Raw genomic sequence first — 20,926 nt, 5'->3', positions numbered from 1 at the left:
TTAGTTGGAGTAAGAACATGAGCTGAAAAAGTGAATACCTACCTAACCAGCCAGGAATGTTGTAAATTACACCTACATGGGTCTTTATAGGGCTGTTTCGCCCATTTATTCTGTTTCTGCTTTCAGGCCCCATGAGGGCATGCTTCTGCGCTCGTCCAAGTCCCCGAATAAGGAGCCTACGCTACGTCACATAGACAAACAGAAAAAAAACATTAATGGACCTATAGGTGCCACTTTAGAAATGACGCTATTGATCTAGTGTGGTTGAAATAGTTAAGTGAATATAACATATTTTGATCCATAAAATCATCGAAAATACTATTTTGGGATACTTAATCAATCAGTTGTCTAATAACTATTCAGTCTACGGAATTTTTGTTTAGACGTCAAAGTCAAAAATGGATAATGACGTTTGTCTGGCGCTGACTTTGACATAACATATCAACAAAAATCATTATCAAAACAACAACAGTCAACAACCAAATAAAACATTTGAACATCATTGAATTATCGGCTGTTCGGCACATCTTTTATTAAAAAATCGGTAGAGAAACATAATTTTACAAATCACCTGTTCAGAATAATGATAATTGCAGTGCAGACTTTGTTATTCTTTCGGGAATCGTTGCTTAACATTCTCGAAAGATTCCTCAGGCCGTTCTACCAAAAGTTGAGTTTGAAGTTCAAAGGTGATGAGGATTCAGATGAAGAGTCTGAAGATGAGGTATTTGCGGAGTATGATGATGAAAGGGGAGTTATATTCTTCCCGCCGGTGTACGCACAGCGGTACGCCGCAGTCACAGACTGCCTTATGGATGAACGATGGTGTGGCAAGTTGAATAAGGTAATGGGAATTTAAAGTAGTAAAACTATTTCCACCAAGCTCATTCAGGGATGTATTATTTCTACCGCCCTATAGGATTTGCCATGCACTGGATAAAATATTGTGCATTTTTTCCAAGAAATTGCAAATGGTGTGAGGAATTTTAAGTGGTTGGTTTAAATTGATATTGGGCTGAGGTGGAATCAATTTGGGGTGATTCAATTTATAAATTGCATAGCAATATCTAATTGATACAGCATGATTGAAGATTTTCTAAGAGAAAAACACTGTAAAACTGATTGATAATAAACTGATTATAGTAAGCTTTTCAATACTGAACAATGTGAAAGATTCATGACGACAAATATACACAATTGAATTCTAAAGTTAATTGTAGTGGCTGTAAGAGGGTTTATTCTTATGTATATGTCTAGTATAGGTTTAAGTTAGTTTTAATAAGTTATAATAAATATATGTGTATGTGCTACATAGCCTACCTATACCTACTAATATTATAAAGAGGTAAAGTTTGTGAGGTTGTAGAGGGTAATCTGCTCCTCTGATTTCGGGCTCATGCAAATATTGGTCAGGTCTTTAGAGTATGGAGCCTCCTCACAAAATATACTGTCTTTAAGATTTACAAATTACTTATAATATAATTGTTATTACAACAGGTGGTAGATTTTGGATACCATGATATGAGTTTCATAAAATACTTGAAAGAGTTGCAAGGTATAAATCACATCTTAGGTGTGGATATAGAAACCATCCCTCTGCAATGTTCTTCAGATCTTCTGGGATGTGACAACTATGTGACTAGAAGAGAAAATCCATTACAAGTTACTGTAAGTTATATTATAAAGGCAATAGCATTATATTTGTTTTGTAAAATCTTATTACAAGCAGCTGAAGTTTCTGTTTGTCGCAGATAACTTATTGGTTACTTGCTTAGCTAAACTTGACTGTGTTCAGTGGCGTGCGTAAGGTATTTAACTAGGGTAGGCACTATAAATAAAAATTGGAAAATTCCTGGTTCAACTATATACTCTGTGGTCCAACATTGGTTTGAATTGAGTCGAGTTAGGGTAGACATCTTTGCATCTACAAAGTGCATGCTACTGACCATGTTGACTATAGCTTGGCTAATTCGTTCGTAACACTCCCAATGGCCTGCGGAGCTCAGGAGGCGAGTAGCGATGACAGATAAACCTACAACTGATGGTTACTGCCCTGCGCGCACGAATTCACACCCTCCCCGTCGCCCGCATATCATGGGAGTGTCATTGATGAACTTGCCAGCATTGAAGCTACAGTTATAGTTTAGCTTTGGTATTGGAAGAAGGTCATTGGATTGTTGTGAAAATGAAAAACAAAGGGTGAAATAGGGGTTGAAAGTTTGTATCTATTGAAATCTATAGAATATCTAGATGACAAAGTCTTTTAAATCTAAATAGACAGGTCTCTACAATTAGGCGGCTAAGTAGAGGATTTATTCTTGTTTTTGCTTACTTTTAATGATGCTGGCTAGTTAGCTAGATACAGATGTAAAGTATGATAAATGCCTCTTATAGTAAAAGGGCACACATTCATGTAGAAAATTTCACTTGAAAACTGTCAATTTTGCTTTGACAGTTTAAGAATTATTAGTAAAGAAAATTATACCTGAAAGCCTTTAAATATAGTCCAATCTATACTAATATTATAAAGAGGTAAAGTTTGTAAGTTTGTAAGTTTGTCACATTTTTTAAATGGGGTAATCTTCGGAACTACTGGTCCGATTTTAAAAATTCTTTCACCAGTAGAATGCTACATTATCGGGGAGTGCTATAGGCTATATTTTATATTAGTATCATATATATTAGCCGAGTTATCACAGTTTTTGTCATACAGGTCGGACTGAAAATCCTCTTAAACAGACTTATTCGCATGCGCTGCCTTAACTATTGTGTAAAATTGAAATTAATGTATGGAGACTTTATGTATCTTTAAAAGTTCTACAAAAAAAGTCCGCGACACCATATATCTATCTTCTATATATTAGCAGATATAGTACCTTTTGTGTTTTAAAAAAATTTAATTTTATATATTTAGGTTTACGTCATTATTTATACAACTATACTTTAATCCTTATTAAAATAAATTATTTAATAATCACAATATTATTATTCAGATAAGATTTGCCCGTTACAGTATGTTAAATACTTAAATAGTTTCGGAGATAATACAAAATTTCTAAAAGACGCAGAAATTCCGCTATATGACGCCCGGCGCTTTCATTTACGTAGTTCCCGTTCCCGTGTGAATATGGGGATCAAACATAGCTTATGACACTCGCAAATAACGTAGCTTTCTATTGGTAAAACAATTTTCCAAATCGGTCCAGTAGATCCAGAGATTACCTCCTACAACCACACGAACTTTACCTCTTTATATTATTAGCATAGAAGTCTCTATTTCTCTTGGTCTCGAAGGACTGGACCGATTTTGCTAAGGGTAGGAGTAAGATAGAGAAGTTACAGGGTAGGGTAGGGTACGGGTAGGGAAGCGTAGGGGTAGTGTAGGGGTAGGGTAGGTTTAGGGCCGGATTTAGGGTAGTGGTAGGGTAGGGGTAGAGGTAGGGTAGTGGTAGGGTAGAGGTACGGGTAGGATAGGGAAGTGGTAGGGTAGGGGTAGGATAGGCGTGAGATAGGGGTACGGGTGGGATAGGGGTAGGAAATGGATAGGGTACGGGGAGGGTGGGGTAGGATGGGGGTAGGGTGTAGGTAAGGTAGGGGTAGGGTAGGGGTAGGTTTGGGGTAGGGTAGATGTAGGGGTTGGGTAGGGTAGGGTTGGGGTAGTGGTAAGGTAGGGGTAGGGTAGGGTAGGGGTAGTAGTAAAGTTGACATCGAAATTTATATTCAATAAAATCCCAAATTCCGAGGAAATTCAACCTTAAGGATTGAGTTTAAGGTTGAATTTGCAAATGCAACTACTTGAATTGAGTGCCAAGAAGTTGTGTTTGGCAATCATTGAGTGGGGACGTTTTTTGGTCGCTGATTTTTGTGCATCCACTTTTTAATAGAAGATCGATGGATAAATGGCATAAAAGTGCAACTTTTATGCAAATTGAGGAAAGCAACACCAACTCAGTGTAAGATTCCATAACTCTTAGTTTTTTTTTAAACTTGGGTTATTATGATTTCAGCTATTTGAAGGCAATGCAGCGGATCCTGATTACAGGTTAATAGGCTGTGATGCAGTAGTGGCCATAGAGATGATAGAGCATATGCTCCCACATGATTTGGAGCGACTCATCCATACAATTTTTGGCTTCATTAAACCATGGGTAGCCATTATCACTACACCTAACGGGGATTTTAATGTCCTGTTCAAAGCAATGCAGAAAAATGGCTTACGAAGAATGGACCATTTTTTTGAATGGAGTCGTGAACAGTTTCATGATTGGTAATAATTTTTTTCATAAAACCTCAATTATGAACGCACATGTAATAAAATGAATATTATTCTTATTGTTTCTTTATTTTGAACTACAAGAAATAATGACAAATTGGTTGCAGAACTTATTTGTAACTAGATATTTCTAAATTGAACAGAGTAACAGAAATTACTTTTTATTCTTGTTTCAAATGAAGTTATGGACTTTTTTGTGATGAATTTCAAAGTGACAATTATAACTCATTATCATTAACTGCTAACCCATTACATTACATTACTATTATACTGCTAACCCACATTGAAGCAGTGAATAAATATGAGTAATATTTTTTAAATTGCAAGTTAATGTATAATAAGTATTAATGTATTTTTAAAGGCTTTCGTAGAAAACAATTGTGCAATCAGGGTTCAATTGATTCTACCTGCAAACTGTAAAAAAGAACTTTATTTCTTTTTAAACATTCTTTCTTTGTGCAAGCGGTTAAGTTATGGAATGCTCTCCCTTTAAACATACGGCAATCAAAGATTGGATCAAGGATTGGTCATTTTAAAAAATGCCATAAAGACTCATTATCTGGTGCAGTAAAGACTATCTGTATATATTATTTCTCTTCAATATAATGTATTTATTAGTATATTTTGATATGTATTTTATTCATTATTGTAGGTATTTGTGTAATATTGTTTATATATTAGGATGTAAATTATTTGTATGTATGTGTATTACTAATACTATGGTTATTTTTGTTTTACGCCACCTGCTGATGTCCTTAAGTTTTCCTAAACCGAAGGTTGCCTGGGAGAAATCGCTACTTAGCGATAAGGCCGCCTTTTGTATGCTGATCTCTTCCTAATTTGTTTTTTATTTCACTTGTTTTTGTCTTTGTGGTGTGTAAATAAAGTATATTTATCTTATTTTATTTCTTATTTTTGCAGGTGTAGCAATATAGTCACCCGATATCCAGATTACACAGTCACCACCAAGGGTATCGGCCCTGGGCCACCTGGTACTATGCGTTACGGCTGTTGTAGTCAGCTCGCACTATTTGTAGCCAAGGACTACACTAAGCAGCCTGATTTGAACCTTAACAGCTTAGCTTTAGTTGCCAGTAAGATTTTTTAATGTTAACCACATGTTAACAAACACCATAAAGAGAGCTTCATCATTAACAACCCGTATTTGGCTCACGATTTTCCTCTCAGAATGAGATGGGCTAGGTCAATAGTTCACCACGCTAGCCCAATGCAGATTGGCAGACTTCACACAAGTAGATAATTAAGAATATTCTCAGTTATGCAGGTTTCCTAACGATATTTCTCCTTCACTGTTTGGGACTGGATTCGAACCTACCTCCTTTAAATTGAAGGCAGGGGTTATATCAACTGAGCTGTCACGGCTAAAGAGAGCTTTACTTACATACTTTCAATGCCATAGCTCCCGATAAAGCTAGATAGGCAATTATGAAGTGTGAACCAAAGACACCACAGACCAAACTCTGTAGTTACTTAAAATAGTTACCAATGATTAGGTTAGGAGCATGGGTTAACACTTTTTTTTATTTACAAGTAAGCCCTTGAATACAATCTTACTTAATGGTAAGTGATGATACACTCTAAGATGCAAGCCAGCTACCTTTTTAGGAGTAGGATGGAAGTTCACACCCCTTTCGATTTCTACACGACTTTGTATCGGAACGCATGGCGGTAGCGCCTACGTACGCTAGGGTGGTAACTAGCCACGGCCGAGGCCTCCCACCATCTAGAGCACCAGCTGGACCAATTAAGAAACCTCAATCGGCCCAAAGGAAAACCAAAACCAGGACCTCCATCTTGTAAATCCATTGCGCCACGGAGGCCGTCAAAACTTAACAGAGTAATATATAAAATGTTGGAATTACTGTCTGTAGTTTTCAATCAAGCTTAATGTAAAAATGTATGTAATGAACACACTAAAATAAAATAAAATATTTTTTTTGCAGAGAAATCCAATTCAAAAGATTTAAGTCATATAATAATAGGCAGTTGGGAGAGTCCAGATTGCACATTGGAAAACAATATGTTATGTGCACCGCCCAGGTAAACTATCAATTTTGTATTTTAAACTGATATAATATTATAGATATTCTACTTTGAAAAGATGGTTTGGTTTCAATGTTTGTGTGTGTTAACTAAAGTGACTTCAGTTTCAGTACTCAGTACAAGAAGAAGCAAATTGTTAAATTGTTTTGTGTGACACAGGGGCCAGGGCGAAGACATTTACCAAAAAAACATTGCTTAGCAACCACTCACTGCTGTTCTGCTTTCCTGACGCTTCTTCAGTTTCACACAAAAATGTATTCACTTCACCTCCACCTCAACAAAACCTAGCAGCTCTCGAAAACTTATTTTGAGACAGCCGCCACCCACCCCAACCAACTAGTGGTTGAGGCTTGCAGCTATATCCCCGATACCAACGCTGATTGTAGATCTAGACGCCCAAAACACGTCCTTTACGATCCTGACGATGACATAACGAACGAAAATGCTTCCCAGGCAACACAAACACAAGCTACACAGCGTCTTCGCAGGCGAAGACGAGGCCCCCGTCTAATGTCACCACGACGTGGACTTTTTAACTCACGATCTCGGGGGCGCCAGGACTGATACACTCAGGCCAAAACACCCTTCCCGAACGGCCTTCTAAGCCGAGATCCGAGTCTCAGAGGAGACGCCCTTAAAGAGCCGTTCCGCCCATCTACTTTGCTTCTGCATTCGGGCCCCATCAGGCGATGACGCCACTGGTACCTTAAGGAGCATACGGCACTTAAACAATCAGAAAAAAAAATCAAAAGCCAGACCGTCTAATCATATTAGAATATCTATAACACCCCTATTACCGCTACTTATTATTCTTAGTGTTATACCTTAGTAGAAATAGTCTTAAATCAATCTTTAGGTACTCTATCTAAGATTTACTTAATTTACTAGACGACGACCTCCGTGGCGCAGTGGTATGCGCGGTGGATTTACAATAAGGTGGTCCGATCGAGATTTTCCTAATTGGTCCAGGTCTGTTTGGGAGGCTTCAGCCATGACTACCGACAAAGTTATCCACCTACCGACAAAGACGTACCGCCGAGCGATTTAGTGTTCCGGTATGATGTCATGTAGAAACCGAAAGAGGTGTGGATTTTTTATTTCCTCCTACCAAGTTAGCCCGCTTCCATCTTAGATTGCATCATCAGAGATTGTAGTAAAGGGCTAACTTGTAAAGAATAAAAAAAAAAATCATTTCTATAACATACCTAGTCATATATTGCTATCAAACTTAATATGTGATATATATAACTAAAACCTTTCATGTTAGTGTCGACTCTTATCCTGAGTTGTTGTACGATGAATCTTCCTTTACGACAATCATATCATCCACCCCTTCGATCCCGGACACGATGGAATACAAGGACATAAAGTTACAATGCAACTTAGAATCTGAACTCGGCAAAAACTTTCTCATGTTTGATGATGAAATGCTTTTTAAAATATTGTTGCCTCGTCCTACGGAGCTATGTAGAGTTTACTATATCGAAGATGTCGCTTGCAGGTTTATTGATTGAGAAATTATGAGTAGGTAGTTGTAACCTTATAGGATGGAAATATAATAATTGTAGTTCTGTAAGCCTTGTTCTATAAGACTTTTTTCCACGTAGTTTGATTACTGTTATCAAAAATTAAAGATATTTATTAGGGGTATGTAAGAAGTAGGTACCTATATCTGTTTAAACATAGCAAAAAAAAAAGAAAATTATAACTATGTATTAATAATATTTTTTTTAGAGTTGAATAGAAAAATAATAGTAAATGGCATTTTACAATTCCACGAAAATTTCGTAATATTTCGTTAAACTCTAAGCATAATTAAAATAATCTATTTCATGTTAATTTTTAGATAAAGCGTAATTCACTAATTACATTAATGGTCATTAGTCGATCATAAAATTCAGTCTTTGTAATTTAATTCCATGAACACACTATGAGTTTGGTTTCCTTAATATTTAAGTAATTAATGTTCATTTGAGAAATTATATAGATACTATTGTTATTTCAAAAAATAATTTCTATCTATATCGAAAATGTTTTCGATTTCTGTGAGGATATATTTTCGTTAAGCATTCTATCGACACTCAACTTCATCTAAGGAAGTGTTCTTAGATGAAGTTGAAAGAAGAAATAATTTCTATATATTTCCTCAAAAATAAAAGCAAAACAAAATTCACTGTACATCATGTCAAAGCAAAGCTTGCTCCTATTTATATAATAAATGATTTCAGATTGAATTGTTCAACATTTGAAGTGAAAAAGTTTTCAAAAACAACCCAAAATTTAATGGCAAAGAACAAAATAGACGACTGTGTACACACGCGCGAGGTTGTCAACGAAATACGATATTTAACAAAAATGCTCAACTTTAACAAGGATTGCCATGAGACCACCGGGGTCCGTATACCCCGACAATTTGAAGGAACCTGGTCTAATTTCAACTGGGGCGCAAATGCGCCTTACTGGAACCAATACTATGCAGTTGTGAGAGAATATAGCTATCCGTTTGAGGTAAATAATTTGCCTAAATGTAAAAAATACATAAATTTTTTTAAGAATTAGCGTTTAGACAAAAAAAAAACTGTATTGCAAAATATCCATGATATTTTATGATAATTAATGTGAAAGGTGGTCTGTTTTTATTAAACTTTCGCGATTTATGCTGCTGGACCGATTTTAATGATGTAAAAACTCTATCAACAATGGAATGTTACATTATCAGCGAGTAATATGAGCTATTTCATATTCGGGTATAGTGAGAAATAAAACGAAAATTACAAAGAATTATAAAAGAGCATACAAAGGCAGGCATATTGCATCATACAATGTTTGATTAATTATCCGCTAAAAACTGACAAATTTAAATAGTACCTACCTAATTCAGTACTTTATTTTCATTGATTATTAGTATTAGTACTCGTAACGCCTGATTTAACTTAATAGCAATTTTTATTTAGCGAACTCTAGCGCAATTGCGAATGCCATCCTTTCTAAAGAAAAAGTTCTGAATTCGGGTCAATTAACGATTTTATATTTTTTAAATAGGTATAAGTTTAGTGATAAGGTTACAGCGATTTGGCCCAGTCTCAATTTCTTTAGTCACAACGCAACGAATGAAATTTACTCTTTCAGATCGACTGTCTAAATAAGTGTATGTTGCCCCGCAGCGTACACTATGTACGTCTCAATATTTACGCCTGAGAATTGAAAGGTGCGCAACCTAGGTGCAGCAGGCAGCGGCGTGTGCGCCCGCCAGTAGCATGCACAAGCACGCATGTGCACGCTGTTGGCGGCAACGCACGGAGAAAGGTGCGCAGAATAGGTAGCGCACAAATAACGTAACGCTGTCATTCGTTCATCGAATTTTACTGCCTACTACCATATTTTTTTTATACCGGGGGCTATATATGAAAATCTTAAGGAATAAACTCCAATAAAGGAAATAATTGTCTTATATAACTCAATCGTGGTTTAAAGATACCAACAACAATATTGAAAAAAGTAATTGTTCTTCATCGTTTGGCAGAGATAAAAATTCCGAGAAACCCTGGAGTTGTTGAGTTGAGTTGAGTTGGTAGGGTTATGGTGCCTTTATGACATGTCAACTTCTACACCCATGTACCTACTCTTGTCTAGCCAAATGTGGCAATATCCCACTATGCTCCTGAAAACCCGTTCTAATATAGAATTAAGCCATGTTATACATAGCTGAACACATTTTTTCCGACTACCTTCTTCATAATTATGATACAATTTATTTACAGGTGAAGACTGACGAAACTCGTATTATAGACTTAGTTACAGAGGAAATTAATCGACTTGTGGACACAGAGTGTGAGGGCGTTGCGTCTAACTCATACAAATTGGAAATACCTATTGAACAGCTGATGCGTGTCATTGAACATATCACTACTGACGTCGACATCGTGATGTAAGTACTTCTGTACATATTATAAAACAAGGGTTCTGCCGGTGTTATTACTGATACACTTATTCATCATCAATACTTTTCTTTTTTTATCGAGGAATATCCCTCCGGACTTTTGCCGGCTAATCGGCAGGGCATGTCTGACTTGCACGGACTAAAAATAACCTCCTTGTACTCCGTGGTCAGCACAAAACCTGACTTCATTTTCGTTCGGAGCATATGAACGTACTTCTGCCTGTGCTCCTCGCTGTGAGATGAGGTTTTTTGCGTTTACCCCTTCGTTAGTTCCTTCAGCGGCTGCTTTCAGATCTATGGTACGGGGTACCAGGGCATTCAGACAGTGCATGCCTCTGGGTATTTTCTTCAAAGCAGAAATAGCAGCTATCAGATCTGTGCTATCAGATACCCCAAGGCATGAACTGTCTGAATGCCCACATTCAGACAGTTCATGCCTTGGGGTATCTGCTTTAACGCAGAAATAGCAGCTCTCGGCTTGTGCTTTCCCAATTGCGAAGTAGTTTTTAAAAACGACATGACAGCACCTGTGGCAGCCAGCGGTCTGCATCGATGGTTCGGTAGGTTGAGAATGCTTGCCTGCCATCAATAATAATAGATAAACAAAATTGAAGTGTCCGTGTTTTCAAAATGTCTGTTTTCTTAAGTGCTTATAGTTATTGACACGATACCAAAACTCGAACGAGTTTTAAGACGACCCTACATAAGTGGGATAAAGTACCTAATGGAGATGCTGATGAATCTTGGGTACGGTTGGACCGATTTGAATGGGACTTTTACTGGCTTCTTGAAGAAGGAGTTCATCATGAAGAGACCCTCCTCTCCATGAAGTCAGCCAACATTTGTCCCGTCTGGTACCGTTGCCCTTAACTAAATTGTCCCACGCTCAACTCTGAACCGCTCCTCACACCCAGCTTTGCATTGGACTGCGATTGTCCCCATACCCATGCTATCTGAAAAACACTTTAGTGAGGGCTAGTATTAATATAAATAGAGATAATAGTAACTTCTGTATACCTATTCTCTTTCAGACAAATACTAGAATGGAATGGTTATGAGATAGTAGACAACGTCTTGGTCTACTCCCGTCTTGTAGCGGATAATATCTTTGACATGTCGGAGGAGGATGATTGGCAAGACGACACCGTATCCGACGTAAACTAAAATCCTTTAATCACACTCTACTTATCGCAGTAGAATTATTTTTAGCATTTACTGTAAACCTCAATTTAGTTAGTTTTTATCAAGCGTTTGTCACAATATTTTGTTTAGTATTCAACTAGTAAGTATGTTGTGCTTATGTCTAAATTATTATTTTATTGGGTGTAGTGGTGTTACAACTAAGCGTTTGACAGGTGCGTTGTTGTGTAAAACTGTGTAAGTGTGCGTGCTTGCGTGCGTGTGTACATTGGTACGTGCGTATATGTGTAAGTGTCCAATAGTAACCCCTTTATTTTATACACACTGTCTGTTCTTAGCGTTACATCCGAAGCCGAAAATGGTAGTTCAAAGGCATACGTGTCTATGTCATTGCTACTCTATTTCCGTCCCGCACAAATTATTAAGACTCTACGAGTATGTTCCTCAACCATTTATTTGTTAACATAAAACTAAACTAAAAATATAATAAGGATTACTTAGGTACTGTTTTAGAATGTACATAGACTTAATGTATTCTCTTAGTTTTAATAAATGTGCCATAATTACGTAGTTGTCTATTGTTTAATGTAAAAGATATTGTGGTGCGGATCACACTGTACTTTGCTCAAAGTGTATTTAGTATTTAGTATATAATTTGTGTTACTAAGTCATGTATTCTTGATGTACTATATTCGAGAGTTTTCGAAATAAGTCTCTCGGCCGTGCGAATTGCAAAGATCTTCAACTTAAGATATTAAGATCGACTGAGAATAGTGGTCTTGGTTAGTTGACTACAGCTCTTTCAATTTTTAATCCCTTCTTAGCCTGTGATAGTTTTCCTTTTGATTTCTTTTGCGATATTTTTCACGTATCATTTTAGTATAAACGCATTGCGCTTCGTATTCAGACGGCAGTACAATCATTCCCGATCAATACAGTTTGTAGTTTAATAAAATCTTGATATAATCAACATCCTCAAGAATTATTTTAATTATACTTTGACAGGGTTAGAATATTCACTATGAAACAAGACTACTTACTAACCAAAAGCAAAAAAATAAAAAGTTAGTGGCCCCAACAAAAGCTGGCGTAGTTTTTGTATGCATTTATAAACTGTACTTATTAATGTATTGTTGTTCCTCTAAAATTATTTGTTTCTATAAAATATAGTTTATACTTAGCACCAATTACAAAAGTATTGTAGAATTTTGGATATAAATGTTGTTTATAATAATATAAACTTTACTGTTTAACGGTATAATGTCTGTTTTATTTTTTCAACTAAGTACTTAAGTAGATGTGCATAGCATACATAGTAGGTGTACATACTCGTATGTAGCTATAATATCATACATTTCTTTTCCCAACCCATTGATTTCTAGAGAGGAATTCCAAAATTTTATTTAATTTCTTGGACTATGTTTGACACGTTCAAATGTGATCCACGACACCCACGCCACCCTTGCTTCAGAGAGTAAAGTTATGACATGCGTTTTTATGCAGCCGCCTTAAGTTTCCCATCCTTTGTACCAGAGAGGTGGAGGTCATTTTTTTAAGGATGGAAGATATGGAAATATTTTCCATATCTTTTAAATATGACCAATATTCCCATTCCTCTCGAACTTGTAGGAAAATACTGTGTTAGGAGTGGGTACGTCAATATTCCAGCGGTGGAATATTCCACCCTTTAGCGGTAAGCTATTGAGGCTCAATGGAAGTGGTCTGATGACGATGGAGGTCAAAACAATAAAAATAAAATAATGGGACCAAATAGTTGAAAAATGACTGACCAACTTTTTTTTTACAAATGCTTATCTGCATAGTAAGTAATTTAATAATGAAATTTTCCAGTGGGACACAGCAGAAGTGCGTTCTGCTTCGTATTCAGACGGCAGTACAATTGTGCCTGATTTTTACGGTTTGCAGTTTTTTATTTTCATATTTTATGGGGAGTTTATACGTAGCCTAAATATAAAGTAACGTAATCCGACTAAGTTGTCCGTTACCAAGTTACGTAGACTAATGGTTTTTCATACATTTGTCAAGAGCTGAACCTTCATCAGCTCTTTATCTTACCTTAAAGAGGCAACTGTGGAGATAGAAGTGGATTGGCTTTGTGAGGTAGCAATACCTGACCTCAAATTAAACGTATCTAACTTTTTACTATTTTTCGCGGGATATTATGAGAAATCATTTTCGTGGTATACCTTCGTTAGAGACCATTAAAGCTTAATCTTTAAAAGTGTTTTTCAAAGGGTTGCCCCGAAGTCAAATGTTTGGCGACTGGCGATATGAAATTTCATTGATTGATTGAACATGATTGTTATGCTAAGAAAAATAAATATGATTTATATCCGCTTGTTGCCTGGTCCCTTGAAATCAGCTACCTCCCAAAGCCATCATAAGTCCAAACTCAATAGTTGTACCGTATCTACCGTACTATAGGAAGTAAGAGTACACCAAGTAAGTAAGTTAGTCAAGAGACCAAGCTGCTAGCATTTGAGACAACAATTTTTCCAGGAATACGTCTCCGTCGGGCCATAGATCAGAAAGTGCGCAAACTAAAGACATTACTTACCGCCGATAAAGACATCACCACAGAGTTAGATCGTGTAGTATGCAGGCTGATGAAACTATCTCTATGCACGTGTAAAGGGAGACAAAATCCGCCGCCCATAAGTTGGATGCAGTGCAAACTGTTTGATCTGCTCACTCTCACTGAAAAGTCTATTGAAAGAAGACGGCAGAGATATTCGTTAAAAGCTATTGAATACCGTGAGAATTCTATAACGTTATGTAGATATGAAAGTCTGTAAATTTCGAAGAGTTTATAGATGTTGGGGCCCCATGGCACCTGAAGGATAAGAACTGATTGGTGGACCGACATCAATTGAATTGCAGGGAGAATTGGATGAAAACGGCTCAAGATCGTGGTATTTTGGGAGTTCTTACGAGAAACTATGTCCAGCAGTGTGGACATCCATCGCCTGATTATGATGATGATGACGAATCTTTGGGTGGATATTTGTTAATGCCATTAAGAAAATATAATATTCTAAATTGATTTTGGCTCGGAATGGAACCAAAAACCTCTCAGTTAAAAACCACATAATTTCTGGAGATATGTAAGTATAGGTAACTACTAAACGACAATATTTAAACTACTTAGCATATATTTCAGATAAAGATATCCTTAGTATTGAAGGAATAAAGATAGAACCAACACGGTATGTACCTACGTAGCTAACTTTGCTTGTAAAATATTTTTTACCTACTTTTTACCTGTTTTTTTTTTTAATTTGTTTTTGTTTTTTTTTTTATTTTTAGCGACCAAACCGTGTCTCGAAACTTAGATCAACAACCAGGTATGTTTATTTATGTACATTACCTACTATATTATGACATATTAACCGGCGTCTATTATTAAACTTTTTTATTTTTAAGTATCTAATTACCGAATAATTATTAATACTACATTTGCTTATTTTATTCAGATCTTGATATATACGGTGACTTACAAAATATATATGTCGATGAAGAGTTTGATGATTATAATGTTAGCATTGCTAGCAATGAATACAAAGGTACTACATTATTATTATTTCTATATCATTAACTACATAAATAACTAAATTCCGTACCAAATCTTGGATATGGTCGATGTTCTATTATGACTAGAATATATCGTACTGAAGCATTAATAAGGTTGTAGTAGAGCAAAAATACATACATACGAATTTTCAGAACGTGAAAAAAATTATATTCAAGAAGAATCCATGAATAACATAAATATTGACTTTAAAGAGTTAAATAATATTTGTAACATGGAGTTACAAGAAACAGACAGATTAGACAAGTGTAATTTGAAACTAGTCCCATATGTGTTTGGGAGAAGCTTGATTAAGTCTAGAGAAAGTATTTGTACTACTTTCAATGGTGATGAAAAAAAGCAAGATATAATAAAAGACGATAGCGAAACTTCAATAGACAAAAAGGACAACGTAAATAGTTCAGGTGTAGTTAAAATTCTAAAAACACTTTCCACAAAACAAAGCAAAGGTGTTTTACAAAGCAAACACAACTTATATAAAACTAGTAGAGCAAAGATAAATAAAAGAGTTGCTAGTAAGAAATCAAGTTATTTTAATCTTCTCAAATACGATTATTCTCAATATAAGAAATACAAATCAAAAGAAAGAAAAGAGCCGAGAGAAAATGAAATGTTTCAGTCTACTCCATCAAGACCGGTAAGAATATACGAGTAATAAGAATTAGATAAAATACCCGTTTATTACTTACGGTTTAATTTAGTTTATGTAATCATATTTTGAATTTCAGATACCTGCTGGTTTGATTGATTTTTGTCAGTCGCAGTCAATAAAAAAAATTAATACTACTATTTCTAGCAGCAATATGAACAAACAAAATCAACTAGATAAGAAAATCGCAGATACTGAAGAATTTATGTTTATTGGAATAGTTACAGAAGAGGGTGAAGAAACATTAGCAATGCGACGCAATATAGGAACATCTCCTGAATTAGATCTCGAAATTTTAGAAACTGAAGGGGTATTAGAGTCAGTCATAAACTTATCGTCTAATAATAATAGTTTTTGTTGCAATCCAGTTATTGAAATGGAAAAATTCGGATCTCAGACAATATTTTTACATGGTATGAAATAACCAATATATTTATTTTATAAAGCACTATGTAACTTTATGAAGAAAATTTTACCTGAAACTAATTTCAGATTTAGATGAACCTAGTACGTCTAAAGGTATTCGCCACTTCAGTACAGATGTTCAATGTGGTCCAGACTTCGATATTGATCCACTGCGCCCAGAGAACACGTCTGTCACAAAAGTGTCTCAGTTTTTTTCAGCTGGAATTAAAATAGCGGAACCTTGCGCTGAGGCAAAAAGAAATACAAATACTTCTGATTTTAGTTCATGTATGGAAAAAAGCACAAGTGTTTCAATTGAATGCAAAACATCTTTAGGGATCAAAATTAAAGAATCCATCCCAGACGTGACTAATGATTTATCAATGATACAAGTAACTGAGAATAAACTTTTTCAACTTTCGTCGGAGTTTTCTAGTTTTGATCCACTTATGGACATTAAACAACTGAATCCGGTATCTTTAAAAATTAATAATTCAAGGAATGTGTATTGCGATACTGTAAATAGCTGTTTCAAATCACAAACTTATTTCTCAACATCGTATAAAAATACAAGTGATATCCAAATCCAATCTGTTAGTAATGAAAAAAATAGTGTAATAAAGATATTACAGGCAAGTGACAAAACAAATTTGGTATGTGGAGGTACTCATGTTCACAGTTTTAAAGAAAAACAAACGTCTGAAGACGTAGTGTATCAGGGGCAGTGGCAAAGAAAACAAAGTTCATTTAAAATTAATCGCTGTTCTAAAGTAAGAAAAATTGCATCGCTTCCAAAAAGGCAAATGTTACATTTAAAACCAGTCGATAATAACAACAGATGTTCCAAGAAAACAATATCAATAACAAGCCCAAAAATGACTATCAGAAAACAAGAACCTTCAAATAATGCAGCCCAAAGTAACAATATATTTTTAACTGTTAAAACAAGGAATAAAAATAATACTAATAAAAAGGTATGTGATAATCTTAAATCTTAGTATCCTAACAATTTTCCAAAACTAAATTTATGTAATATACTGTAGGAAATAGTAGTCTGAGAAGGATATGACGTCGCTCGATCTCGTGTTGGCTCGTGCCGACGCTAGGTGGCGCGACTTGTTTCCGTAAAGAGTAGGGATTTAGAGAGGAGTAGCGATCGGTTGGCGGGAACGACTTGCGATATAAGGCGCTCGTCGTACGGTCGGCCTCAGTATGCTCGTGAGGTTTAATCCGTCCACATTTCTTGTTGTGTAATTCTTTATGGGCTACTTGGGATAGGCGGAGAGAGTGACTTGAGTGGAAAGGGGAGTGTTCACAAGTGCGTGCGTTATTTTTTAAATCAACTTTTGTAGCTTCTGTTAAAAATACATTATATTTTTTCAGATGGTTCCGAAGGTGGCTGGAAGGTAAGAAATAATCTAACGTTATAAGTCATAAAATTTATTTTTATATAAAATATTAGCAGACGCTCGCGACTTCATCCGCCCTTAGATCTCTTTAATCTGGCCCTCTCGCAAAATCCGTACTTAGCGAACTACTTAGTGGGTATACTTACACAACAAACTTTTGGTAAATATAAACTGCCTCCCTGCTAAATTTGAACTTTGTGCGTCAAGCTGTATTCGAGATTTCTTAATGCGACCTTTCGCTTTTATATGTACATAGATTGTTATAATTTATTAACGATATTTTTATATAACTCTACGCAACGGTATTTCAGTTCAAATGTACCTAAAAATACGAAAACAATATACACTGCCAGAAAACCGACCAGTGTCAGTGTTATTGAAACTCCTTTGAGAAAAGAAAGACATCAAGAAAATAAAACCAATAAAAATTACTTGCCTTTATATTTACGAAGAAAAATACAGAATTCTATTACAGAAGAGGATAAAAGCGAAAAGAAAAAAGACATATTTACAAACGAATACTTATTTTCGCCTTCAAAGGCCAGAGAAGTTGCAAAAGATTTGATCGAAATATCTGAAAAATCACTAATTAGCAATCTTAATAACTACGTTATATTCCGAAATGAAGTTCAAAGAGAAAACGATCCTAACACAGAATCATCACTTGCTACCGGTATCAACAAAAATAATAGCATACACCGTAGTCATAGCCCACAATCTCAGCATAGTTCTAATTGCTCATCGCCAAATAGTGTATCAACTGTTAGGGATGTATGTACACGAAACAGAAATTCTACATCATCCGAAAGAAGCAGCTCTGGCGTCTTAGAAATTGAAAATAGGATTGCAAAAACTAAGAAATTTACCCGGCGAAGTAAGAATAATAAAAAGACAGTTCTATCAACTGTACTGTGTGATAATAAAGAAAACGTTCCAGAATCATCTAAAAATACAATCACTTCAAACAAAAATAAAGAAAAATCTGCTACGAGTGTATTTTTAAGAAAAACAAAAAGTATTATTATGGCTCAAATGACCACTGAGACTTCAACGCTACCATTATCATCTACTACTGTTTCAAAAACTAAAATCACGCCCTTTACCAAACCAGCCAAATTAGGTAATGTCAACAGTGCTAATGTTAATGACCAAACATATGAAAAACCTAGTTCATCAATATTTGAAAAATCATTGGACAATGATTCTAAAAACATAGACATCATTTGTAATTCTTTTCCTAAAATTTCTGATAACAAAGTAATTATATATGAAACTTTAAAAGAGTCTGCCTTAGAAAATAACTTTTTAAGTAACATCTCTATAATTTCAAATGCCAAATCTTGGAATAGTCAACAACGTATTCATAAAACAACAAGTAGTTTAATGTCAGCTATAAGAACTTTAATAGAAAGTAAAACAAATGAGCCTGAAAAGTCTTATGACCGCAACGATTCTGATTCCGAAACTGTAATATTGAGTAGAGATGATAATTACTTTGAAAAATGTCGTAATAACTCCCCTCAAAATGAAGAGACGACTACTACACATGAAGTTCCTTGTGCTTCAGAAACTGATATAGATACCCCGCATATTCACAGTCCCAGGAAAGCAATTGAAAAAGTTGCACCACCTAATATTGCTGATATTGGGTCTTCATATTCAGACTCGGACGCTCTATCTGTTAAATCTTTTGCATCAGCATCTACATCGAAATTTTCTGAATATTATTTAGCTGATAATGAATTAGAAAATACATTACCACAAACTGATACATTAAATATTAGTTCAATTCAGGATTTATTTGAACGTAAAGAATTCAATACAATACCTGTAAGTATCATAATTGTAGAACAGATAATAAGTAGGTGTATAAGAGTGATAAAATTATAGAACCACGATGTTTCTGTAATTATTGATATACGGATATACGAGCATGTAATGAAGTTGAATAAACGATTACAGTATGCAATTTAGTATATTATTGGTAATGACCACTTAAGAGCGTTTATAGTAGCAACGCAATTAACTGACTAGAATACGAGTAGGTGTGCAAGTAGATTGGATATGTTGCAAGTAGGTCATATTATATGCTTACTTATTATAGATAGATTGGTGTTTATTATTTAACTTATCTATTATTATTAATTAAATTGGTTGTGGCGGTTTCCGAACGTATACGTTACATTTATGACGTTGGCAATGCTGCCCCGCGGCAGTTACAAAGCGCGCGAATCGGTTGTCAACATTGCTCCGCCACAGCCAGCCTCGCGCGGGAAACAAAAAGGAACGCTAGTATTCCCGGTCATTTAGACCACACAGTACGACCCTTACCGCGAGCGATACGACACGTATCTGCCCTGTCGTACCGCAATACTCATAAGAAACACGTACTTCATATCAACGCATATCGTTGTGTTGAGCGCTACTTGTACATTAACTTCAGTGTAATATCATTTAAGATTAATTTAATTACAAGAGTGAACAACAACTGTACGAGTTTCATTTAGGATCAACCCACCATATCCTAAATCTGGTGACCCCGAACGCGAAACTTAGTAAAAAGCGGTCACCTAAATCTGGTGACCCCGTACGTTAAACGTACGCTAAATACGGACTATATCTGGTGAGCCCCTTCCGCTAAATCTGGTTTCACTTTCGGTGAAGTGGTAACCCCTAAATCCGGTGACCCTCTCCAACGACGGTTCGCGTCTTCAGCCTGAACAAAGGACGACGCTTTCACCGCCGCACCGTTAGCACAACAAAGGTGGCTATATTCGAGCAGGTACCCATTAGACACAAGTCTAACTTATCAGCTCGTTAGTTCCTGGGAGGTTCGAGTCTGCGCGTCATCATCGGCAGGCTGCAAATCAGCCGCCATCCTAGCAGCGACCCGAAGACCACCAGGATATCAGTGAGTGTTTTACAAAAGTGTTTTATAAAAATCTAACGCATTAAAGTAAATTCAGTGATTTGTTAAATCTAGGAAGTGTTAAATTTAGAATCGGTCATAAAACATTTTACTTTAAAATAGTGCGCGTATACTTTCACGTCTTCGAAAAAAGGTCCGACCGACCCTTTTGTTTTTGTGTTGGCCGTCGCCGGCCCTCGCAGGTACCTACCCTATAGCGGACTCTAAGAGAAAGTTAGCACATGGTCTATTTTTAGAACACTTCCGTAGCATTTATTGTTTTAGTGTGCATTCTTTTGCCGCTATAATATTTTTGTACCAACTTTACTTGTTTATTATTTTGAAAAATATTTTTGTCGTTTTATGCTTTACAACTTAATGGTTAATTTTTATTACGACTAACCGGTAGTAACAGGTCCTTATAATATTAGTGGTAGAGTTAAGCATATAGTTGTTTTATATCTAATTTTTATTTTTACTCTGTAACCATGGTCGACACAAACAATGTTCAGGAGCAAATCAACCGAT

General features: G+C 35.7%; 1 protein-coding gene across 1 annotated transcript in view; it reads left to right on the top strand.

The window, feature by feature from the left end:
• The window catches only part of LOC112054307 (uncharacterized), a 29,217-nt gene continuing 8,291 nt past the window's right edge, over positions 1–20,926 (top strand). The window contains exons 1-18 of the mRNA XM_052891598.1: positions 1–844; positions 1,498–1,668; positions 4,008–4,267; positions 5,195–5,367; positions 6,238–6,334; positions 7,593–7,838; positions 8,566–8,845; positions 10,099–10,265; positions 11,309–11,432; positions 13,269–13,362; positions 13,944–14,229; positions 14,745–14,782; positions 14,912–15,001; positions 15,162–15,664; positions 15,756–16,089; positions 16,169–17,055; positions 17,465–17,487; positions 17,802–19,320. Of these exons, the coding sequence (XP_052747558.1) occupies positions 584–844; positions 1,498–1,668; positions 4,008–4,267; positions 5,195–5,367; positions 6,238–6,334; positions 7,593–7,838; positions 8,566–8,845; positions 10,099–10,265; positions 11,309–11,432; positions 13,269–13,362; positions 13,944–14,229; positions 14,745–14,782; positions 14,912–15,001; positions 15,162–15,664; positions 15,756–16,089; positions 16,169–17,055; positions 17,465–17,487; positions 17,802–19,320 (5,553 nt within the window). The 5' untranslated portion in view covers positions 1–583. The remainder of the gene's footprint in view (positions 845–1,497; positions 1,669–4,007; positions 4,268–5,194; positions 5,368–6,237; positions 6,335–7,592; positions 7,839–8,565; positions 8,846–10,098; positions 10,266–11,308; positions 11,433–13,268; positions 13,363–13,943; positions 14,230–14,744; positions 14,783–14,911; positions 15,002–15,161; positions 15,665–15,755; positions 16,090–16,168; positions 17,056–17,464; positions 17,488–17,801; positions 19,321–20,926) is intronic.

Source organism: Bicyclus anynana, chromosome 4 (genome assembly GCF_947172395.1).
Source record: "Bicyclus anynana chromosome 4, ilBicAnyn1.1, whole genome shotgun sequence".
NCBI lineage: Eukaryota > Metazoa > Arthropoda > Insecta > Lepidoptera > Nymphalidae > Bicyclus > Bicyclus anynana.
This window is presented reverse-complemented; position numbering and strand designations above follow the sequence as displayed.